General features: G+C 34.5%; 1 protein-coding gene across 3 annotated transcripts in view; it reads right to left on the reverse strand.

Moving 5' to 3' along the window:
• Nek7 (NIMA related kinase 7) overlaps positions 1–26,812 on the reverse strand; it is a 125,640-nt gene that overhangs the window by 60,446 nt on the left and 38,382 nt on the right. For all 3 annotated transcript variants that reach the window (XM_076872887.1, XM_076872885.1, XM_076872886.1), the window contains exon 2: positions 11,229–11,313. In XM_076872887.1, coding sequence (XP_076729002.1) covers positions 11,229–11,285 — 57 coding nt within the window. In that variant the 5' untranslated portion in view covers positions 11,286–11,313. The remainder of the gene's footprint in view (positions 1–11,228; positions 11,314–26,812) is intronic.

The following is a 26,812-nucleotide window of genomic DNA, read 5'->3' on the forward strand; positions in this document are numbered from 1 at the left end:
GTTATGAAGAGTAGTTGGGTTCATACTGACAAACTCATACATACATGGAAACAAAATCCGTCTTATTAATGAGTGTTCACTGGTTTTTTATTTCTCAGCTTCGAAACCTTTGAATATTTTCCCACCTCCTTCAGGAAAACAAAATAAAAAAAATAAAATAAAAAAGCTTTAACCTTTCTTCTGCTTCTGGCCATGGTCCATCTCTATCCTACTTCCTATAACACTTTACACTTTCATTTCCACATGGAAACTCCCCATAGAGAAAATTATGTCCTGATAATTGATAATAATTCCTAAAGGTATTATTTAATACATAAGCCAGTATTATTTACAATATTTAACACCATTAATAAGGTTCATTATCACAAACTCATATCCTCCTGGTGATTTTCACTTTTTTTTTTACTTAAGTGAAATATATACTAATTTGTTAATTTAAGTTGTATTTTATTGTTTTATTATGATTATATATGTTAGTGGGATTCACTGTGATGTATTTGTACAAACACGTAACTATTTCATTTCCTATTATATTACTATTTCATCTCCTCTTCCTTCTTAATCCCCATCCTCTACTTCCCTTATTTTTTCTTAATTAGTGCATTATACATAATAGTTGGGCTCATTTTGACAAAATCATACATGCATGGAAGTCATGTACACATCATATATATGCACACATATATATTCTCCCATCCCCAGCTTCCACATATGAGATAGAACATATAACCCTTGGCTTCCTGAGTCTGGCTTATTCCACTCAACATAGTCTCCAGTTCCATCTATTTTTCTCTAATATAACTTAATTCTTATGGCCAAATAAAACAAATACACACACCACGTTTTCATTATTCACTCATCTATTGCTAAATATCTCGGCTGCTTCTGTAACTTGGCTACTGTAAATCATGCTGCTATATAGCTTTGTTTTTAAATAACTATTTATAAACACACAATTCCTCATTTCATGGAGTGTGAGTAAAACTAATCTTGGAAGTTTTTTTTTTTTTTTTTAAGTTTAGGCTCTTAAGAATCTAGGTCCATACATATACTAATAGGCCATATTATAAATGTATTCTGATATCTCAAAATATTCAAAATCAAAAATCAATTAAGAAAGTAAACACTTGAGTGAATGAAGCTTTATATATACCTTAAATTTCTAAGTTCCTATTAATGACTATCTTGTGATCTGAATTCTAATCACATAACATCAGACCTAGCTAACAACAGTAATTGGGATTAACTTCTACATGTCTGTTTGCTGTGCTTTCTTTATAATACTACTTTTCATTTTAAAACAAAAATCCATTGTGTGTGCCACTGGCTCTATTCTCACAGGTACACACCCCTTAAACAAGTAATAATTTCCTAGGATGAAAATTATTTTCTTTAATTTCCTGTAAAATTTGAAGGCCAGGACACTTACTGAGCAATAAGATAATTCAGGAAAACATTATCATAATTCTCTCTAGGGAAATTAGAAAAGTCACAGCATGGACCCAAGAGACTCCCCATAGAGAAAATTATGTCCTGATAACTCCTAGAGGTACTGTTATCAATTATTTAATATACAAGCCAGTATTACTTACAATATTTATCACCATTAATAAGGTTTTCATTATCAAACATCTCCTCTTGCCGATTTTCGCTTGTTTACTTAATAACAAAAATATATACTAATTTGTTAATTTATTAAATTTCTCCATGATTTAAAAGTAAGAAAACTTCGAAATGCCCTTCAATATTTAACATACATGCTCAAACTTTTTTTTCTTTTTATCTTTAAATAGAAATTACTCACCTCCAAACTATTCAAGCCAAAATGTCCTGACAATATCTAACAAATCTATATTATCTTCTACAGACCTTACTGAAAACCAAAAAAGACAAAACCCAGCATGCCTAATTATTTGCAGCACTTCCCATTTGAAAATTTATCTCCCTATTTCAAAAGGGAACTATTTCTAGAAACACCTAAATGTAAGATGGCAACATTGTTTAAACTGCTATTAATCACTATAACTAGCTTTTTATCAAATAAAGGAAGAAATTCACTGCAGCTTAGGAAAATGAGTGACCAAATAAAATCAAATACATAGTTAAACATTTATAAGACCTTGGCATGTGTAGCATTTAATCATCATTAATTTTATTACCCAGCATTATTAATTACTACATTCCAATGATGTCACCAAACTGACACTCTCTCCTAGGTTATCATAAGATAATGACAGACACTCCCATCTCCCTCACTTCCCATGAAAATCACCACCTACATGTAATAAAGTTAAATATCGGAGAAAAGATTTTTACTGAGACAGATACTGATAAAGACAGTTTTGAAAATTTATTCATTTATCCCACAAATATTAATAAAGGGTTTAACGATAAACATATCCATTATTTGTTCTGCACTATGAGTACTATGCAGAGAAATAAACTACATTGATGTGTTAGAAAATAAGTAGATGATTACTTTAGACTGGCTGACATTTACAAAAATTAGACAAAAACCAAATTCCACCATTATGTCTAATGTACCAATAAAAGAAGAAGCAGGAGACCTGTTTTAAATTAAAATTTTGTAGAAGTAACAAATTTTGAGTACAAGTTTGTCCCATTCTATATCTGGAATATAACTATACTTAACAAATGTTGCTGGGTATAATGGCACAGCCTATATAATTCTAGACACTTTGGAGGCAGAGATGGATCTCAAGTTTGAGGCCAGCCTGGGCACCTTGGTGAGACCTGTCTCAAAATAAAAAGATCTGGGTACATGGGTTCGTAGCAAAATGCTCCTGGGTCCAGTTACCAGTAGTGGGGGGAAACAATGTCTGAATTCTTAAAATATTTTCAATTTTTTTAAATTAAATTATTCATTGTTTATATACCTGGACTTATCTAATACAAAAACAAAAAAGAAAACAAGGTGTAAAAAATGTCTTAAGGAAGGTATAAGCTTGATGTTTATGAAAAGCAAAAAACACACTGCAGCTGGAGGGTGGTGAGCAAAGAAGACAGTAATAAGGAAAGAAGTTAAGAGGTAATTTCTGACAGAACCACATGGAGCTTTCACAGCAACAGCAAGGAGTTTGGTTTTGAAGCAAGGAGACTGTTCTGTGTTCTGAGACATCCCTTACAAAGGCAACTCATGGCACTGTGTAGAGAAAGAACTGGGAGGGAGGACGAGCAGAGTAAGATGAAGCTGGGAAACTGAACACAAGGTAACAGACCTGGCCTGAGGAGTTACAGCAAGATGCCAACGACAGAAGGAATCAAGGTATGATCTTGAGGTCAAGAGACCCGAGTCAAGACATTGAGTATTAAGACTAAAGGACAGAGAGAAATGAAGAATGATGCAGATTTCTGGCCTGAGCATCTGGAAGGATGCCATTTACTCAAATAAACAAGGCTATGGAAGCAGTTTAGGCAGACCGTAGGAAAAAGCAATAGGTGGAGCAATCTGTGTACCACGATAATTATTGGCAACCTTTTATCATCATCATCACTATCATTAATAACATTTAACATATTGATTACATGTCAAGCAAAATACAGAAATAAAGCTCCATATCAACTGTAAAAAATAACAACTATTATTCTTTGTATTTGTTGATGAGAAAATTGAGACATTAGTTGTGCAATAACTTGCCCTCTGTCACATAACCAACAAGTGGGAAACCTATACTGGACCCCACACTAACTTCAGTGCTTATGCTATAAACCACTGCACTAGAGAAACCTGTTTGCTTCCGGCTCCTCTGCATATTCTTCACCAAAATGCTGATGCTCCACAGGGTATCACATTCAGCTTTCTTTCTCATTGTGCTCACTCACACTGGGAATATTTTTTATTTTCATTGCTCCCCCATTTAATGGTTTTGAAGATTAGTGTAACATTTAACTAGTTCCAGGTATTCACCTCACTCCCAAAGGGATACCCTAACAGCTCTACTAGAGACTCCTATTCCCTTGTACTCGCCTATACTTAATGTGACTGAATTATCAAAATTCCTAAATTTGGGAAGTATTTGCTTAATGAATAGTAAGAAAGCTATGTGAAACATGGCAATAGTTGTGTGACAAGATCATAGCATTTACCTGCTAAAAATATAAAGGAAAATAAAATGTATAGGTATCCTAAATGTAAAAACACCACCACTGACTTCTAATAAACCAATGCATGAATTCAGTTCTGTTCTTCAGCTCACATGAGAGGCTAGGGTCTTATCCAGAAAGGTTCCACCACTGCAGATGTGCCTGAAACACTGTATTTGAAGTTATAATGACAGCTAGCTTGTGAGTCACATGAAAATTATTGGTCTCCTTTAATAACATATCATTTTGGTCACAAAAAGAATACCAAGACTATTTACTTTATTCACCAAGTCAATATATAGCTCTAAAGGACTTTGGATTATTCTCAAATATCAAATTCACCCTCAAACACAGAAGATTTCATCATTGCGATTATTGAGACTATTTCAAGCTTTTCACTCAGTTCCAAATAAAGTTGGAAAGCTAGTTTGATTAATGTCAGCTTCATCTTTGGCCACAATCACTCTGAAAGAACTGTTCAAAGTACAACTCCAAGACAACAGACAAGAAAATCCCGTCTTCTCATTCTTTTCAAAAATCACCTAAATTTCTCAAGGTTCTTCCTTTAATATATGAGACCTCTCACTCTTACACATATAAATGCGATCAATCCAAATTCCAAGATACTTTAAGTATTTTGAAATCATTTCTCATGTGATAGCCTTTTTAGTACTCTCATTGCCATACTTTTTCCTAAAATAATGCTAAAGAAACTGAAAGTCACATTATACAACACAATATAGTTTACCAATATTTAAGTGAAGAGGCAGAAATTAACTTTCAATTAGAGCTTAATTATCTACTCAACAAGCACATGCACATTACCATTATCTATCATTCACTGATATAATAAGCACACTAGTGTAAGGAACCTCCCATAATCATTTTTCCCCCCACAGGAACCTTTTTTTTTTAATCTTTCAAATTATGCATTTCCTTTACTATGATATTTCCCCTAGAGTCTCTTTCATAAAGCCACTTTTGTAAGAAATATACATTCTAATGAGCCATTAGTGACTGTATTTCTTTGAACACCACCTGAGACCACCACCTTATCACCCTAGATTTAGAGATAAAAGAAAGCATGCTACAATCAAGATATGGCTGAATCTGAGCCCCAAGTAGGAAAGAGCAAGAAGGCCACATGATGCAGATCTTCTAAGTTACATTCTTAAAATGCAGAATTCATCCTAGGATAAGAAGCCAGAAGGAATCGGGCAAAGACTATAAGATGATGTATATTTAAGCAAAGTAACTCACTGCATTATAGAGAATGGACCAGAAATGGTAAATGGAGATGAGGAAATCAGTTACAAACACTGCAGCAATAATCCAGGCATCAAGTGACAATAATCTGGGTCCAATCAATATAGAGAGAATTAGCAGATTCAATATCTATTAGAGGGTATAAATCAAGAGAATATGGAAATTACCTAAACATGAAGGATCAGATCCCTTGTCTCTAGGTTAGGCAACTAGATGGATGGTTGTAATAATCACAAACCAAAGTGCAATCTTGGGCACAATAGAATAAATTTTACTTTGAAGACAAATTTTGAAGTTATTTATATACATATGTATATATATAAAAGAAATGAGGTACTAAGATTGGCAGAAAGCATTTGAGGAGCTTTATAACAGCTAAAGAATTTCTGGATGGCAATCAGACAGCTGGGTGGAATCCAAACACCACCAGTTATTAGCTCTGCGACCATGGGCAAGTTAGTCCATACTTCAGGCTCAGTCTCCTCATTTGTAAGATGTGAAAAATAATGCCTTACAAGTTGCCTGTTAGAATTAGATGAGGCAGTGTATTTGAAGTGTCAAGCACAGGGAAGGTGCTGTGCAAGGCCTCAGTAGTTAATAGGTACTGGTAGTAGCAGCAGTTTTACTACCTAGCATGAAGACATTAGGACTGAGCATAGTGATCAATTTTTAACTAATATGAGGGACAATCAGGTCAGAAGATAATAGTAATAAGTGTTCTTTAATTGGACAGCACAAGCCTCCAAGTTGCAGTTCCCCATCCTTGTAGTAGTGGCCTGGAAGAGGCATTGTGGGTGGAGAAGCTTGCTGTTGCTATCTCCCAACCCAGGGGTATAACCAACCTCCACTTGAGAGGCTTACAGGAGAAATGGTGTTGTAGGGGGATAGAGGTGGGTTCTAGTTAAACCAAGGTGGTGGGAAAATTCCACATGAAAGGAAGGATGGGGTGGGTTGTTACACATGTAATGAAAGAGAAATCTTAAGATATTTACATAGTTTAATATTTAAAAGGTGATCTTTGAAGACAAAAGGATGGCATGATTTGAAACCGTATTTATTCAACATGTATTTACTGAACGGCTACTATGTATACCATTCTGGGATTCAGGGATGGATGTTATACTCTAAAAAAGATCATGTTTAAAAAAAAAGTGATAAGCATTTTTTTTCCCATTGTGTGGAAAAAAAAACAGCACAGGGAAGGCATTCAAGGTGGGAAGGATGATTCGATTTTCACTTGGTGAAAAAAATCGAAGGATGATTCAATTTTCACCAAGTGAAAAAAGAAGGTGATGTTTAAATATATACTTGAAGAAGATGATGGAATAATGCCAGAAGGCTTTAAACAAAACACAGTTTGACTGAAATTTTATAAGGGTCATTGACTACCGTGGTGGAAACGATGGACAGGGAAGGAAGGGCACAAGGGTAGAAGCAAAGAGACCAATTAGGAAGCTACTGAAATACAGCAGATAAAAATTAAAGTAACCTTCAACTAGGTGATGGCAACAGAGGTGGTAATCAACAGCCTCGGGTATCCACTAAACTCAATGAGATGAGAGAAACAGGAGAAGTCAGGGATAGCTCTAGAGTTTTGACCTCAGGAACAGAACAGGAAGGATGGACTTGCCACTAACTTAGAGAAGACAAGGGATAGCACAGCTTGGGGTTAAATATTTAGAGTTCAATTTTATACACATTAGGGTTAAAGTAGGCAAGTTTGATGTCAAGTAGGGAACTGTGTATTGAGCTTGAAAGAGACCAAGGTCCAGGTCAAGCTGACTTTGAGAGTCTCCAGAACAGTCATGAGTCTGGAAGAGATCAGCAAGTAAGGAACAAGGATAGATACAAAGTCCAAGATACAAAGTCCAAGAACAAGTCCTGGGGCACACCATTGTTAAGAAGCACTACAGAATGAGGAAAATCAGCAAAGGCAGGCCAAAATGTCAAGAAGAAAACAAGATCCCCAGAAGCCAGATAAAGAAATGGTTTCAAGCAGAGTATAATTCATCTGATAGTAAGATGAACACTGAAAAATGCCCTGTACCCAGTAGACAGTGCTAATCTCAGTGGAGAACAGAGATGGGATCTGGGGCCTCTAGGAGGGTTGGCCTTTGAGAGCCATGTGCTTAGATCATCTGATAGCAACAAAGTGAGACCACATGAGTAAAGATACTGGAAGGAGGATGTGGAACTTCTTTTCTGATAGCTGCAGTGCATTCAGCGAAATAGAAACATGGTATCAGCTGACAGTGAAGTTGGCAAGGACATTTTGAGACTTTAAAAAGATTTGAGAGAGGAGCATGGGGAGTGACAGGACTAAGGACACGATTGCAGAGAAGCATCCCACCTTAGTTAAGATTCATGACCATCAATTTAAACTACAATTTTCTTTCCTCAAAACAGCTACTGGTCATTCTCTTGCACCTACATCAATGAAGATTGAACTGTTATAAGAATTTACCTATATTTTTATAAACACTTTCAAATACAGAAGCTCTATGAAATGATTTATGGCAAAGTACCTTTGTAAAATCGGTTTATTAAAAGAAGTTAAATAATCCTTATTGCCCAGAGAATAATCTGGAAGATAAACTTGAGAGGAAGGTAACAGAGATCATATGCAAAAATCTTATCTATTGGATAGAGTCCATGGGGTCTATCTTCTTTCTGGCCCCCAATAAACCTTGATGACTACCCTGAACATGCTTTGAGATACACCTTATCTCCTGTCTTTATGCTCACTTCACAGATATGCAAAATCATAAATCAAAGATGTTTTGCACTGCCATGAAACTTAAACAATGGTGAGTCTACCTTACCTTAGTCAGAAAACTAAGATTCTAATACTTTTTAAGCTGTAAAAACAAAATACCTTCCCTCCGGCACACACCTGCAGATCTGTGTTGTCTTCCCCCTTTCATGGCAAAGTGTTTATTATCAAATTTACCAAAATAAAATAAAAAGCCATAACCTAAGCCCCTAATTATTATTACAATCTTCCGAGAAATTCATAGAATTGCACTCTGGTAATAATTGTTTTATATTTAACTTCATCATAAAGTGAAAGCAACATATAGCCTGCTTCATGCAATAAGCACAAATCAAAATACTCAATGTTTTTACTTGTATTGTAGTGTGTTTTAAATTTCCATGGTCTTACAGTAAAAAGCAAATGTTTTGTTATTTCTCCATCAGCATCTGTTATGCAAGTCTAAATTTAAAAAAAGAAAGTAAAAAAATAACCCGAATCTATTGTTCCACAATAGGATAAAGGGAAAGAAAATATTGAGGACAAGAATCTTGTCAAAATATCCTTTTGGAACCCTCTTCATTAGAGGTACTCGAGGGAGGAAGAAAGCTAGGGAGGATGGCCAATAGGAAAACAATTTCCCGTAAGTTCATGAGAATGAAAGTAATACAAAAAAGAAAAAAAGTAAGGACACATGAATTTCATATTCTATAACTTAAAGAGGAATTCATACCATAATGAAAATGAGACCACATATTATACATCATGGGGTTAGATTATTCATCTCGAAACAAGAAAAAGAAAGGATATGCTGAGAATATACATCACTCATCATTGTAACAGGGAGTTGCTACTTGACACTTAGAAAGCCTACTTTCTTAGTTTTCTGTTTGTGTCCAGACTTACATTTGCATTACAAAAGTGAAAGAAGTCACTGGGCTAACCATATGTTGCCACATCACCCCCATTACTCAGGCCAATGGTGTGGAACAAAACAAAAGGAGGTTGTCAACCTGGAGCAGAGGCTGTCCTTTCCCAGTCTTGTAAAATAATGCCACTGAGAGCAGAAACATTTTTCAAAGACTTAATAAGCAATAACGCCCATAAGCTCCTGTCAGGTAATCTTTCTTTCTTTCACTGTCTCACACCATCAGTCTGAAGGCAGAGCGGGGTGGGGTGGGAGGGGGTGAGGGTCTTCTCCCTTCCCCCACCTAGCACAAGGCAGCTAGAGCCTGGGATGACACTTGCCTGTTTCCAACAGGGAAAGAGGTCCCCCCACACAGGAGCAGCAGCAGGAGGTAGAAACGAAAGGAACAGTGTGGAAAGAAATGCAGAACCATGTCTATAATTTTGAAATTTATACCGTGGGGCAGCCTAGTCTCATAAGAAAACAATTACTTTCATTTTTGCCTCCTCCTGCCACTTCGACCTTTCCTGGTTGGCAAGTCAGTAGGAGGCAAAAATGAAAGTGCTTTTTTTTTTCTTTGAAACAGGACTGTTCAAAACTGTGGGTTTCAAAATCAACATGAACTACCTAATTTTTAGAGGTGTTCTTTTATTGTCTTCACTAGAAACAATATAGTACAACAGTGTGCATATGTGTATAAGACTGGCACCAAGATAATGTCTATATCTACTGGATAAAGGTTATGATAAACTTGATAATAAAATTTATGACCATTAACCAAAATACAGGTAGTCAATTTAAGAAAAATAGTCTTCTTAAAATTAAAATATTGGACTTAACTTTAAGGTAAAAAGTCTCAATTCAAGTCAGGGAATTCAGGTTGATGTAACAAAGAAAAGGAACCTAAAAGTGCAATGAAGTAAAGGTGTAATTTAAAAATGTTAATTTTAAGGACTTCCTGCTTAGTTTCAATTATGTATTCTTATTGAGCCCTTGCTACATGTAGGTACCACAGGGCAGACAGTCTTTTCCCTCACGAATTTTTTAACCTAATGTAAGAGGTAAGGAAAATGCCCATTAGGGAAAAAAAAAAATATACAAAAAGGTGTCAAAAGTACCAGGAAAGAGATGCAAAGAATAACCAAGTATCCAAGGGAAGAAAGCACATTCAGCTCAAGATAAAGCCTCATGGCAGAAGTGGCATTTTATACGGTCCTTGAAAGATGCACAGGATTTCAAAAACTGGAGGAAAGTGCAAAATGAGAAACATCACAGAAGCAGAAAAGGTAGCTTTTTTGTAGGCAGTGTTTTCTGAAGTGTACTTCTGGGAGAAGTCAATAGATACATTAAAAGAAATGGACTCCATAGATCAGACCGGAAACCACTACACCCTATATCACTCTCTTCAAAATTCCCAATGCATATGTGTACAGGAAGGTTTCGAACAGGTATTGCCATAAGCAATTGTTTACCCCCAACCTATTTGACTACAGATCTCATTTGAAACAACATCTTATCAATTCCTCAAACACCTTCAGAAATACCATCCGAGAAAAACTAGGACAGGCCAAGAGAGTATATCTGAGACCTACTACAGAATGCCTTTAACACCAAGCTGAAAAACAGTCTTTATGAAAGAAAACAATAAAAATGATGTCTAGCCCCACACAGGGATGTTAATTTTAAACATATCGTTACATACTGAGCTTTGTGACAGGCATTAATAACAAATGGTAAATTTCAATAATGTATATACATTTGTTACTGAAATATTCTTTCCATTTTACAAAAAACAAGGAACTACTTTAAAAGAGAAATTATTACTATTGACAGAGAAAAACAATAATAGAAGTTGTGGGCAAGATAGATCAGCCACCAAAGCAGAAGCAGGTTAAAAAAGGATAGCAGGCACTCCAGACAGTCTCACTTTTTCCCCTTTCCCCGCCCCAGGCCTACTAGCCACACTTAAGGCCTGTACATCATTCAAATAAAGGTAAAAGACAAAGCTGCTCTTTGGTTTCCATATGTACATGGGAAGCAAGTATGACAATACATTTTAAAGCAAATAATTCTTACAAAAACTTAGAAATTCAAAATTAGCATTTTGGGCTACTTCCTAAAGTAAATGTACCATCTTATTCTTCACACATATTTAATACAGATAGGTATGCATACGCCCACTTAAATTGAATAAATTACCTGTGGTTGAAACTGAGGAACAGGTGGCCCTTGCATTCCTTGTGATTGCTCATCCATTGTCTGAAGCAATAGGAATTTCAGAACTCTGGGGAAAACAAAAAGTGTAAAGTTGAAACTTAGATAATGTAAGCATTACCAATTCATGTCAATCATATGCCTGACACAAGCATTCAGATGACAGATTCACGTCATACTTCAAAAATTAACAGACCCTGTGCTCTTATTTCTGCCATTTGCTAAATCCAAGCTGCTTAGCTCACACAAATATTTAGTCTCAACCACATCTGCTTCTCTAATGTACTATTGTTTACCAAATGGTCCCTTCTGCAGTCCACCTTATAGACCTATGACACTTCCTTTTACCCTACACATTATTACAATATCATACTAAGCTTCTTATAATCATGCTAATATCTGATATCCCTATTAAGGCAATTTATATTCTAAAAACATTAGGTTTAAATTTACAAGGCCAATCTTTATATGACTTTTATGTATACTTTATGTATACCTTTTATGTATACTTTGTTTATAATTATAAAACATTCACCCATTGGTTCATTAAACCTATGCTGAAGACTCATGATATGTGAAGTACCTCCCCCATACAATCGGAAACCTGCCAGATGAGGTGGCACATGCCTGTAATCCCAACAACTCAGGAGCCTGAGGCAGGAGGATAACGAGTTCAAAGTCAGCCTGAGCAACCACAAGGCACTAAGGAACTTCAGCAAGACCTTGTCTCTACGTAAAATAGGACTGGGAATGTGGCTTGCATCCTCAAGTTCAATCCCTGGTACCAAAAAGAAAAAATTTTCACTTTCAATATACTGATTTTTCACATCTTTTTCCTCATTATTTCCTGTTTTATATTTTTAATACTGCTACATATTGTGAATTGTTCTCAATTTTCTAATTACTGTTATTAACCTTTTGTTTTCCCACTGTCTTAGTTCAAGTAGCTTATTCAATTGATTCTTGCCTTACTGCAATGGCAAGAACCTTTAGTACAATGAATAGAAGACATCTTTTTGTCCCTCATCTTAGGAGAAAAGTATTCAATCTTCTACCATTAAGTATAATTTTGGCTTCCATTTTTCATCGATGCCCTGATTCATCAGGTTGACAATTCCCTTCTATTCTCCAAAAGACAAGATTTTTGTCAAATGGTTGTTTCTGCTGAGAGGCATATGATTTTCTACCTTAGTTTGTTAAAATTTTTAATTATGTTGATTCATTTTTGACGTTAAATCAGTATTCGTTTTTTGAAATTATTTCATTCGCAGGAAAATGTATAGAACTTGAAACCACCATGTTCAGCAAAATAATCAAACTCCAAAGATTAAGGGTCATATGTTTTCTTCCGTTTGTGGGCACCAGAGAGGAAAAAAGAAAAGGTGGGGGTGATCATATGAAAAGCAAAGGGTCATCAACAGAATAGAGCAAAGGGACAAGGAAATGGGAGAAAGAAAGGGAAGGGTAAGTGATGTGGAAGGATACAGGGCAAATTATATTGTTATACATCGTAAATATACTAATACGCAACAATAAAAACTACAGAGGAAAAAACATTCGTTTTGGGGATGAACTCTTTGGGTATGACAAAGGTTTCTTGGTCAAAGACTTCAGGGAAATAAATATTACCTGTTGTATGAATCTCTTAGAGACAGTAAATATACTAAAGAATTCAAGCAGACCTGTAATTTATATATATATATATATATTTTTTTTTTTAGTTGTTGATATAAGTAAATAAAATAGAGGTCTACATGGTGCTGAGAATCAAACCCAGTTTCTCACACACGTGAGGCAAGCGCTCTACCGCTGAGCCATAGCCCCAGCTCTGCAATTTTTAGTAACATTTAACTAATGAAATACATTGTGTAACATTAAGTATTCCACAACTTGATACCAGGAACACAAAAATTCTGTGCTATATATGTGTGGTTTTAGCATACCTACTAATATTTGACCATGGCTACATAGAAATTATGAAAAGGTAAAGAAAAAGAAATATATAACACAAAGAAACCTAAAGTGACATAACCCAACTATTCATGTAACATAGAAATAATTACAATAGCATCCTGGACAGAAGGTCAAAGAGCTTCTGCTTAGAAAATAAAAATCTGCATAAAATTCTCATGTTGCATGTAAACTAATGAATAAAAAGTAACAAAATCTGTAATACTTAAAATGGTTCCATGTGCATTGTATTCTTAATGCTATTTAATCCTACATAAATCAAGTAAAAATACATTGTAATATGTAAAATACTTTAAATACCTATTATCTCCAAGGTTAAAAATTTTATGCTTTAGGGACCTATGTCCATAGGTATATTTCCAATGACTGGCATATATAGTTGGCTAAATGGATATTTGTTTCATGAAAGCATACATGCCTTTCACAAAAATGAAACAATTGTTGCTACAAAGTATGAAGTTAATGACAAAAAAAAAAAGCCATCATCAAATTCAACGAAGTTGAAATTCACCAAATCTTCAAGCAAAAAAAAAAAAAAAGCTGCCTTGAGAAGGTGCTGCCTGCCCTAAGTTTTAAATAATGAACAGGAAAAGTTAACGATGCAAGGATAACCTATGGAAGACAGGATTCTAGAAAGAGCACAAAGGACTCTAAAGCATAGCACAATATCATAAGTAACTTCAAATTACAGTTCGTGGCTGATGGAGAATTAGCAGTAAAAATATTGCAGTAAAAATAAACAGGTGTCAGTTCATAAAAAAAAAAAAAAAATTATGGTGTTTATCCAGTTGATATCAGGGAGCTAATGCTAGGTTTTAAAAAACTGAGAAAGTTGACTTTATGAAAGATAATAGTGAGACAGAGGATAGCCCCGCGACTGAAAGCAAGGAAAGGTAACAAGCTACAGCAACACTTCTTTCTAATGGGCCAGTGAGGACCATCACCAAGGTTCTGTGATTCATTCTCCACAGCTTTCAACACAACTGAGTAGCCCACTTGCTGAGATGTACTATGGTCCACATCCCCCTGGCCTTCCCTCTGTGTTACACCTATTCCAAGTTCCCTTTTCTATCTGAAGCTCATACGTGTTTAAGTGTTCTAAGACTTTAATCTCCCCCCCACACACTCTATACCCTCTCCTCAAACCATCAGATTTTAGGGCTTTTCCATACCATTCATATTTAATTACTCTGAAACATACATCTTTACCATAAGTATATGTACTAAGATCTCAGTTACAAATGCCTGAATTCAACTGCCCACCAGGCATTTCTACCTGAGTAGAGGATTCAATCTATCACGTCCCTTCAAAACCCAATTCTTTTTTCTCTTTACATGTTATACTCAGCTGGTCCAGACACACAATTCTCAAAACTCCTGGGTTACTGGACTTCTTTAACCTGAGGATACTAAAACTCTTTGGCTAATATGGATTATATAGCTCTATATTCCTTATGTTAGAAGTTAATAAATTAGCATATCTTTAAAATTTGTTTTACAAATAACAATAAACCCATTATATATTTATACATAGTATCTTATGAAAACAAGCTACATTTTTCAAAACATTCAAAAAATTAGAAAAGAAGCATTTGCAAGGTTCTTCTATTTCTATCCTCAGAGGAAGCTTCTGCAGCGAATCTGCTACATACTTGGGTTGAAGTTTGTAAAAAGTCTCGCTTTGTACAAATGTATAGTTGGAAAAGAGTAAAGTATTTTAATAGCCACTCATGTCATAGTGGATACTCTGACACTACAGCAAACGTGGCAGACGGTAGATCACTAAAGGGTAACTGCAATGTAGACTTCTGAATCATATCAATGAAATTTCTTACTCTTAAAGTCTACATCGTCCATTGAGTAGATCTTTTACTGATACACGATTTATGGCTTCGGTCATCCAGAAATACTTAGTTTACCAAGTTATTAAGCTATTTTCTTACACCATATTAGAACTCACATCCATTACCACTAACCTTATCATAAAGGTCTTTAAGTACCTAGACGGTATCACAGTCACAGTAAAGAACACAAATTTTCCAAAGTTGTGATTTTCAATGTAGAAGTTCAGATCTCATCACTGGTACAAATCATTTCAGTGGTTCTTCTTTAAAACAGTTTTTAAAAAATGGTGTCCACAAAAAACAGAAGTTACTCAGCATGCTTTTCAAATACCTTACAAATGCTTTTCCTTGACATGACCAATTTGCTGCCATACTACTTTAAACATGCTTCCCATTTTATCACATTTATATATTGTTAAAAGAATCCAAGGTAGATGTTTGATAATATTCTTTTATCACATCATCCGGGACTTTTGGGCGGCAGGGGATGTTGAAGATCCAACACAGGGCCTCATGCATACCAGGCAAGTGCTCTACACTGAGCTACACTCCCCAGCCTCCTTCAAAGGTGTTTTTAAAAGATACTTGTAGAATAAAAATCCAAGTTTCAAACAAGTAAAGAATAATAGTTTGGGGTCTGGGGTTGTGGCTCAATGGTAGAGCACTCAACCTCGCAAATGTGAGGTGCTGGGCTCGATCCTCAGCACCACATAAAAATAAGTAAGTATTGTATCAACTACAACTAAAAAATTATATCAAAAAAATAGTTTGGTGTCACCACACTGATTCAAGCTAACACCAGTGGCTTTGCAAATGATGTCTTAGTATTGTTATAAAAATCACTTTTATCCTGAAGAACACATGAAGTGAACTCAAGGACCGTATCCCCAATAGTCACTCTACCATACTTCCAGGAAAACTGTTCTAGTCCAAAATCAAAAATTTATCCTTTAGTCTTCCTTCCCCTTAACTCCCTGCTCCCCATATCCCATTTCTAAGTGTCATTTGTCCTCTACAGCTTGATGTGTGTTTCCCCATTGTCACTAATATTACCTTAAGATCAATTATCACTGTGTCTCCATTTGGAACCACTATAATAGTCTACTACCTGGGCTCTCATTCTCCACAGTAATGTTTTAACAAATCAAGTCATGACACTTCCATTGCTTTTATTTCAATAAAATCCAAACTCAGTGAATTTCATCTTTAAAAATATACTAGAAATTGATCTGAAATAAGCCAGTATGTCTCAAAGAACTAACCTGATTCTTGACCAACTACAAAGTAACTGATAACTATAATTTTAGTTACACGATTAAAAAAAAAAAAAAAAAAGAAGGTTTGGAAAGGTTTAAGAAAATTTAAGTGCATTTTACTCATTGTAATGATTTTCATTTAAAAAAACCTACATTGTAACTAGGCTTTATAAAGAAAAATGTTAATTTTATTAAAGATGTTTAGCTAATAACAATGTTTCCTTCATTTACAACAAAAAAAGTCATTTAACAAAGAAGGATACAAAGACTAGTCAATCTCATAATTGTGAAGATGAAATTTCTAACTGAATTTGAAGCTTAAATTCAATTTCAGCAACAAAGAACACCCATATATTCTTTTCATTAAATAGGATTACAACATTTTCAAATATTGTATTGATAATTCCATTGTAGTTCTCATTTTTGATGCAATATGAAATTTTAGATATGAAACTGCATATCTGAAGAGAATTCAAAAAGTTTCTGAATTTTTTTTTCAGAATTGAGAAAGATTGAAGTACACTAATCCAAGCTTGTCTAACAGTTTTCCTGTCTTGAAATGATTTCTCTTAAACATTCAAAGTTATTCATGAAATGGTCAGTATTCAAGATAAATATTACATTTAAATACTTTCTGAGAACATTACAAGATATTTCATGACCAAGGCAACTAAAACTTATGAGGAAGAAAACAGAGGAACAACCATACTAAAATAGCAACACTACCCCCACCAAAATACAGTTATTCACGTAATTATTATGTGTGCGTGTGGTGGTGGGGAAATCAGTGACACCTTTAGGTATACAGATGAATGACACCTATAAAAAGGAAGAACATAATGGAAATTTTAGAGTAACTGATACTTGGCAGATTCTAAAATCTCAAATGCAGAACTAAATATTGTTCTTGGCCCCAAGTCACTATTCAGCAGGAATATTCCTGACCTCACCCTCCTGTCTCCATTTAAGTGAGTCATCCAGTATTTCCCATAATGGAGATGAAGCTTTGGAAAGATGGAAGAAAAATTAAGTGCATTTTACTGAGGGTAATGATGTATCTATATCAGAAAACACAAAAATAATGAGGACTTAGATTCAATAGTTCATTCTTGCATTTCTGCATTTTAATAAGCAATTTTATTTATTTTGTGCATGATGCTGAGGATTAAATCCAGAGCCTTGTTAATAGGAGGAAAGCACTCTACCAACTAAGCTGTATCCCCAACCCCTTAATGGGCATTTATAATCTCAAAGGAGACATATGAATGTTTCTAGAGCATCCCAATCTCAAAATTTATCGTTAGAAACATTAACCTAGTGCCAATCTCACTTTATAAAGGCATTCTCCACCTAAAGGAATGGAGACCATTTAAAGAAATGGGTGGTTCCAGTTCTGAAGCTGGGAAAGGCTAAGCTCAGCCTCAAATATTTTGTTGTGTCAGAAAACAATGCCAGGCTCAAAGAACAATGGGGCCATATTAGGATACAAAAGCCAGCTTGAATGGGTTCCCACTGGCCACCTTTTGGATGATATGTAAGTATCAGATTATAACCCACTGAAATTTAACAACTCATCAGTCCATAAAATACATAAATTAATAAATAGAAAGCAGACAGGCTTTTTTTTCCACAAAAGAATGCTATCTAATTAAGAAAGAATGGTGCCATTTTAAGATCATCCTCTGCTAGTCATCACAGGAAAAATTCAGGCAAGAATCATCAATGGATATAAAATTAGTGAAGCAAATCATTCATAGTGTCTAAAAACATTTCCTCCACAAAAAATTCCAAAGGGGAAACAAGTAATTTCGTAGTAAAGAACCTCAAGATAGCATCTTTGCCAAATAATCAAAGTTAACATCACCAGTTATGGGACATAGAGACATCAGAAAACTCCACATGTGATGTTTTTGGAAGAAAATATCATTTCAATGATATTTCTGCCAAAATGCCAATTTTGAATCTTTAAAATTTCTTAACCTGCAAATAAAAATTTCATATTCATTGTATGCACTATGATACTCTCTGTATTCATTGTGGGAGAGCTAACTTGAACTGACATACAATGTTTCACATTTGGTTTTGAGTATTCAGAACACTCAAAAGCTATTCTTTTAGTTATTTTCAAGAACACAATATATTGCCATCTAATATAGTGACCGTACTGTACTACAGAGCACTTGAACTGATTCCTCCTATCTAACTGAAATTCTGTAATCTCTGACCAACATCTCCCCAACCCCCCAATCATCCCTGCCTCTGGCAACCACCATTGTACTCGACTTCTCTAAATTCAACATTTAAAAAATTCTATATACAAATCAGATTATGCAACAGTATTTATCTGTCTGTGCCCGATTTATTTCACTTAATGTATTCCAGTCTATCTAGGTTGTCACAAACGACGAAACTCCCTTCTTTGGAAGTACACCACTGTGTATGTACCATATTTTCTTTATACATTTATCTGTTCACAGAACTCGATTCAATTGTATCCCACACTGAATGAAATTGTAATAAACATAGGAGGGCAGATAGCACTGGGAAACATATCCATCAGTAGGAATGCTAGATCCCATAATAATTCCAGCTTTAAGTCTTTTAAAGAAACTCTATACTTTTTCCCCCCAAAATGACTGCACTAATTTATATTCCCATCATCAGTGAACAAGAATGCTCTTCCCTCCACATCCTCAGCACTTTTTATCCTTTATAATAGTCATTCCAACTATTCTGAGGTGGTATTTCACAGTGGTTTCAATTTGTATTTCTGTGATGGCTACTGACATTGAGCAGTTTTTGCATATACTTGTTGGCATAAATCCCAAATTAAACAATGAGTAAATTCAGCTAAGACTAATTTAAGGACATCTGTAAAATAACTGGCCTATCTTCTTCAAAACTGTCACTGTCTTAAAAGGGAAAAAAATACTGTGTTCCAGGCTAGAAGGAGTCAAAAGAAAATAACTAAATCCAAAGAAAAATCCAAGATTTTCTCTTGGTATAAAGGTTATTCTGGTTAATTTGAATGAATGTTAAAATTTGACTAAGGTCTATACATTAGAAGTATAACAATGTTAAGTACCAGATTTTTAAAAATAAAATTGCATTACGTAAGAAAATACCCTTGTTTTCTGAAAATACATGATGAGTTATTTAGGGGTAAAAGGGAAATCATACTTACAACTGAATCTCAAATGCTCCATTTAAAAATTGTATTATTATACATTATGACAAAGTCAACATGGGGTAAATCCAAGATTTCATGGAATTTTGTTCTAGTTTTTCTGTAAACTTTCCAAAATTAGGAATTTTCAGACTTTAAAGATACAATATAAAAAGAATATTAATTTTTACATTAGAGTAATAAAAAATTTGCATTTCTTTCAACTAGAATTATGACTACCAGAAAATAAGCTATATTTAAAATTCTTCAGTAAGTACTCTAATTACCTGTTTTTTTCTCATCCTTTCTACAATCTTATGCAAGAATTGTCTCCTAATATTATACTAGTTTGATCATTATAAATCCATATAAATACTAAGCACACTAAAATAATGAAAAATGAACATGTGTGCACACAATTCACAAACCAGAATGGCCAGTTAGGAACACCCGAAAATGCAAAGAAGATCTCAAAGTTTGTAATCAGTTTATTAACTGAAATATGTGTGTATGAAATTTTCATATTTCTTTTTTTTTACTTTTATTTTTTGGTAGTTGTACATTGACAGAATGTTTGTTGTTTTTTTTTTTTTAATGTGGTGCCGAGGATCACCTACTAGTCAAGTGCTCTGCCCTTAAGCTACAGCCCCAACCCCAATATTTCATTCTTTTGTAGCAGTGATACATTGTTCTTTATCTAATACACAGTTTGCTTTAACATTAGAGACTGGAATCTGTTTATCGATATTCATTGAAAGACGTTTTTCAAAGGATTCTTACCCAAGGAACAAGTTAAAAACGGCAATCTAGGGATAAAATAATGAAATCATAGCACTGAAAAGGGAAGAATGTTCTTTATGAAGAAATTTATGGGGTTAGCAAAGTGTACTCTTCTAGTTTTGTTATAACACAAAGAAACAATTGACTGTCAATAACAAATACAATTTATACAATAAAAAAAATAAGAAAATGGAGAAACTAAAAACATTTACCTATCTGCAAAAAATAATGAGTGAAAATATTCTTTCTCAGTTAGTCATGATTGTAGTATTATTTTATGGATTTGAAACTCAGCACATTTTCAGGGTTATATATTTAGATTGAGTATTTCTTTAAAACTTAAAAATTATGAAACATATGTTATTAAGCTTGATAGAAATGTCAAAGCCCTTAAAGTGAATATATTAAGCAAAAAGTATTTTTAATTAAACATTCCTGTTTCTACAGGGATGAAAAATTCTAAAATGGCAGTAAGCATTTTATTGGCTCAATAGAAATGATATACAGAATTTAAATAAAAAACAACCCACTGGGGAACCAAAGAGTTTTAACAGTGGGGGGAGAAAATCACAATTCAGAGTCTATCCAAGTGATATGTTTTTAAACTCATATTCAATACTTACATGTGTGTAAAATCTTCAATAAGATTTTTGATGTACTTTTACTCAGTACTCTTAGTTCCACAATTCTATCCCAAAGAAACAAATCAGCAAATGAATTTTGTATTACATACAAGAATGTATATTACAAAAACATTTGTCATAAAGAAAAACTTGAAATAAAGTAAAGGTCTAACATTATGACAACAGTTAAAAATAATACATGAAATGGAATACTAGAGTGTCAAAACTTTTATTAAATCTTAAATATGTTAAAATGTTCCCTACATAATGTGAGGTGAAAACTCAAGACTCAGACAAATTTCCATTTTACGTGCACTCCAAGGATACTTAGCCTATTAGTTAATTGGGCAGTTTAAGCTAGCTAACTATCTTGCTAACCTGTAAGTCAAATAGGTTGGGAAATGTTCTTTATACAGTGCATACCCCACCCACAGTGCTTGTCACAGGACTAAAGGTATAATAAATATTTACAAAATTGTTTTAGTATAAACATATTAGATATATCCTAATATATGTTCTTTACATTAGAATATGAAATTATCTTAATACTGTTTTGAAATGAATACGGACATGAAAAAGGACATAGCCAACATTTCCTTTAAAATGTCAAAATAACTTTCAAATCAAAACTCTTTCTGAAGACAATTATGCTTGAATAAAGCATGGAGTTAATGAAATAGACAACAATTAAATGTCCAAGAACAAAGGAATAAAAGAAACTAAGAAGTGAGCCCAGTACCTAAGCATGTTATTTTGTTTTTCTGTCATGTTGATAGCTGAGGTGCTGAGAGATGGTTCAGCATTTTTGGGGGGGGAACAGAGAAAGTATTGTCAAGGCTTAACAAAAAGCTATGGTGAACATCCCAGGGTCTGAGTTGGGAGTTTGAAATTCTTAATCCTACTACAGACTTCCCTACTATATACTTCCCAATATAATATAATAAGTAATATTATATTCATTTCATTTTTAATTGGATGCTTTCTATAAGTTTGATACTTTCTATCAGCTAACCATCAACATACTAAAAATATGGAACACAGTTCATAAGACCACACAATTCCCCTGTGTCCTTTTCAGAACTGAACCATTCCCCAATGGTCGCTGGCAACTGCTGATGTGTATTCTGTCCACCTATAGTTTTCTTTTATAGGATGACATAAATGAAGCCTTCTCAGTATGATTCCTTTGCTTAGAATGGTGCATTTGAGATTAGTCTATCTTGTTACATACAGTTTGCTCATTCTTATTGCTGAGTTGTATACCACTGAATGGACATACCATCATTTATTTATTGTCTCCAGTTTAAGGGCATCTGCCTTGTTTTCCAATTTGGGGAGAATCATGAATTAAAAATGTTTACATAGAAGTTCACATATTTTCACTTGAACAAATATGTATGAGTGACACTGCTACACATTACCAGACGTATTAAAGATGAATGTAAAATAGAAGACCTTTGTTTGATGTAAGAAGTAAATCAGATAATGAAAGTACTTCCAATGTCCTGCATCATCACACAACTTCCTTGTGGTCTCACTTCCCCCTTATTATTTGCTACCTTAATAAGATCATCACACAAGATTAGGTACCTTATTTGTCTACTAGATTTAAATTTTATTAATTCATCAAGTGTGGAAGAAGAAAATTAAGTATAGACTTTCTAATAAAAAAGTTGATAAATGAGAAATATCCTTTCAATTTTATGGAAAAGTAGACAATATCTGTCCTCAACTATGCAATGAATAATGGGTTTAAAATGAAATGACTAATAGCACAATGAAAGCATAGAAGTACTATATTTTCATTGGAAAATTAAGCTCATTATGCAGATAGTTGCTTATTACTTTTATTCTTATGTGTGATTATTATTAACTAATCAATAACAAAATATCAAAGTAGAATAAACATTAAGCTTAAATATACGCTTTTTTGATAAAGTATAATTTATGTAGAATTTCTTTCAAGGCATTAAAATAAGGAGAAGTTCATAGCATTTGGCAAGTATCTTCTTTGAACTAAATCTTTTTAGAACTGTTGGTATACTTCAGACATGTTCTCTAAAACATTTGATCATTTCCCTTTAGGGTAACATGCTGAGAAAGATGGATTCTACATCAATATGCACATAAGTGTCTATGAACCCATAATTTCAAAGTTGTTTCAGATTGAATCATCATTGAAAAGTAACATAATTAATCTAGCAATAATCGAGTTTAATGTTTTTATTATGGTCCTTGCTGACACCTGCTGGTTCAATTTTATCTTCTTCCTTAACATACATCAAGATATTAAGAGCCTTAAAAAGGCTTATAGCACATGAAACAGAATCTTTAGATTAATCAGGGGACTGCTGACCTTAAAAGTAATCGAATACACAGCAGTCAACTATTCATTTCCCATATACATTCACTTTTTATTGAGATCAGTGTTGTGGCAATTACTGTAACGCATTTCCCAATTTACCTAATACCAACTCTGTAATCTACTGTTTTGATTCTTATTTGAAACAATTCTGAGAGTAAAACTGCAAAAGCTAGGTTATGCTAACAGAACTCAGTAATTTAAAAAGTGGATGCCTTCCAAAATTTTCTACATGGTTATTTTTGTTTTACTTCGATAAATTCCAATTTCTGAACAGGTAAATTTTATAAAAAGATAATTATATGTGGTCCTCAATTGTGTTATCTACTTTTCATTCTACTCAATTTATTAAAACATAAGTTGCAGGAGAAGTCATTATCCTCTTCCTTGAGACTTCTGTTTCATACTTCTAATATTTAAAAAAAAAATGTTTCTAGGGAGAAAAAAGGAAACTATAGTAGCTGCCTTTATACTTACCCTTTAACTGTATCTTTAGTTTAACAAATCTAATACAGCACTATTAGGTAAAAGATAAACTTGAAGCTAAGACTGGACCTGAGGATCTAAAGAAAGCCAAAAAAAAATTTTTCAGCATAAGTATTTTTCCTTTACTTATTAATCCATTAGTTTGTCTCACCCATAGCAAATTCAGTAACAAACATGAGTAAGAGTTATTTTTGTAATGTATCATTTTGAACAAAAATAATCCTGAGTACATACTATGAATCAGCAGAACTCACCCTGATTGGTTTTCAGGATCAGTTGTAGAGCCTTTTTGAATTTTTAATACTTGCACCTCCTACACATTCTCATCCCCAGGTTAAGACTGAATAGGTCCGAAAGGGGATGTGTATTTCTCTACATAAAAATAAGTAGAACAGTGCCAGACAGTTAGGATGCACTGGGGTAGAGACCTAAACAATGTTTTAATTTAATTAGTAGCAATTCAATCTATTTTCACTTTAGCTCTTTGTGTCCAGACACATCACTGCAGCTGAAAGTGATGAGCATCAGGCAATGGCTGCCAAGACTGCCACTTGTGTTTGGCCCCACTAATAAAGCTGTTTCCAATGCAGGCCAAGAACATGAAAGAAGCAGCTTCTGGCCAGCATCTTTCTGAGTCTAATTTGGTTCCACACAGAAGCAAGCAATGGGATTTTATTCAAGACACTGACTGATGATTTGTGGAAGGAAGGCAAGGTAGGCAGCAGGAGGGGGAGAAGCCACACCCTCAGCAGGAGTAGGGACTACCCTCAAGACATGTTTACTGTTATTATATATCATATTTAAGAAAAATAAGAAGGAACATACATACTATTGTTAGGCACTCACAGACATCTCTTGAATACCTCCCAGCACACCCCCTTCTAAAATAGATCTGAAGACCTTATTAATTTCAAATCCATATGAAATCTGATTTAGTCCCCAAATTTGCAATGTTGGGACTAGTTATTTTAGATAATACATGTAAGTGAAATACCCCAGTTTGGTATTTTAGTAACAAAAGCATCAGCTGTTGAACTTTAAGAAAATCAGCACCTCAACATTCACAGTTTACACAACAAATAACATTACAGCAAAGCAAAAAAAAGTGTTATGATATGTTCTTATCTTATGGATTCTCCATTGTTATCATCAAAATACAGAGACCACTATTCTCCTGAAAGCCATCTATACAAAACCATAGCAACAAGAAGGAGGGAAGGAAACTGGGATGAATTCAACCTGTATCATTCTGTAGCCATAGGTCAGACCCATGCCTTTTAATCTGAGCTCTCATTATTAGCAGCCTTGGCTTTGGATGAAGTTCATTGTTTTACTACTTCTCAATTATCCCACTAGGGCTCTTGTCAGAGTTCATTACTGGTTAGGAAGTGTTTCATATGCATGATATTATTTGCTCCCATCTGATGAACAGGGGGTTTACCCTTCAAAATCCCATGGCTGAGTCACAAGAGACTTTGGTGGAGACAGCAGTGTCCTCACAGAAATTCTCACTTCTCCTGAACATTTAACAGAGATTTTAAGTGTTTATTTCATGCATTGGTTCTCAATTTTTTTCCATGAACATTGAAATAAAGCCTATTCCTGGAATCCAGGGTGTAATCACAAGTGAGTTCTTGACAGTATCAAATTAAATTTTTCCATTATTTCTTCCAAAAGCTGAGTCATTTTTATTCTCTTCATTATATAAAGTCAGCTTAACTAATGCTCCAGGAAGAAGATGGTTTCAAGTACCAGGCGTGAGAGAGATAGCCCTAAGTGAATATGAACTGTAATAACATGACTCATATGGAATCTCAGCATTTCCAGATCTACAGTCATGTAATATATTTTTCAACCCTTCAATTTTATACAAATACATTACAATCACAAGGATTAATGGGCTTTAGAAATTTTTGACACTTGGGAGACATGGTTAAAAATGCCATGTGAGAATTCATGCAACTTCATATTAAATATTATATTATAAAATCACTTGTAACTCAAATATGTCAATGCTTGCCTTTTAAAAAGGGTAGGAAAGGCTTTTTCACCATTAGTTTCTTGTTGGGGATTTTTTGTTTTTATGTTTTTTTAAACCTTCCCATTCTCTGACTCTACAGTAATTTTGTACCGGAGGAGAAATGCAGAAGGAACACCATTCAGCTTAGCCACTGCAAAGACTTTGGGTTAACCTTATGCCAAGGAACACGAAGAACATGGAAGCTCAACACCACCTGCCAGAGAGGGTGTGCACACAGCATTCACAGGTGCAACAGTCAGTGTGCTTCCAACCCAAAAATAACATTCAACAGTAATGAGTTTCCACACTGTGGATTTCAGGATTGATTGACAGGGGATTGGTGAAGTGGTGAGAGCACCAAACCAGCCCTCTTCAGTCCTCCTTGTGAACAAACACTGGGTCACTTTTTCCCCCCCATATTCCTGACAACACCTACAACTGTATTAAAACTTTAATATGATGATTGATGTCTGTGAACATTTAAAACCTAAGCCAGTGGAACTAATGTGGAACTCTAGTGCTGCTGAGCTCACATCTGAGTTATTTCTGGTTTGGAAACAGACATGGTTGAAGTACCTCTGACTTTTTAGGTACAGCCAAAAAGAGTCAGCAGACTAGATGCCCTAAGATGAATGATTGTAATAAACTGTTCTCAGACATGAAACTTTAGCTTGGTGCTAAATCCAAACTACAGTGCTCTCTGTGACTGCCACACAGTGTATTTAAAAGCCTTTGCTGAACAAAGGTCTCCCCATTCTGATGGCTTTCCAACCATGGTTTTTCAAACTCAATAGATGCTATATTTCTAAATAAAGGTCAACTGTGACCTTCAAATATTTCTTCGCCATTGCGTGAGAAGACATACTTCTCGCACTGCTCCAACACTTATGTACCTGTAGAAACCTTGCGTGGGTCCATGTGTCACCTGCACTTTCCTCTTAGACTATCGACACAGCGACGTTCCAAGTACAGAAGAAAACAGGAGCAAAAAAGCTATTTAAAACACCATGTATGGACAGAAAAAGAAAGAAGACATACATGTGTTTATAGCCTATTGCTGT

This window comes from Callospermophilus lateralis, chromosome 13, assembly GCF_048772815.1.
Source record: "Callospermophilus lateralis isolate mCalLat2 chromosome 13, mCalLat2.hap1, whole genome shotgun sequence".
NCBI lineage: Eukaryota > Metazoa > Chordata > Mammalia > Rodentia > Sciuridae > Callospermophilus > Callospermophilus lateralis.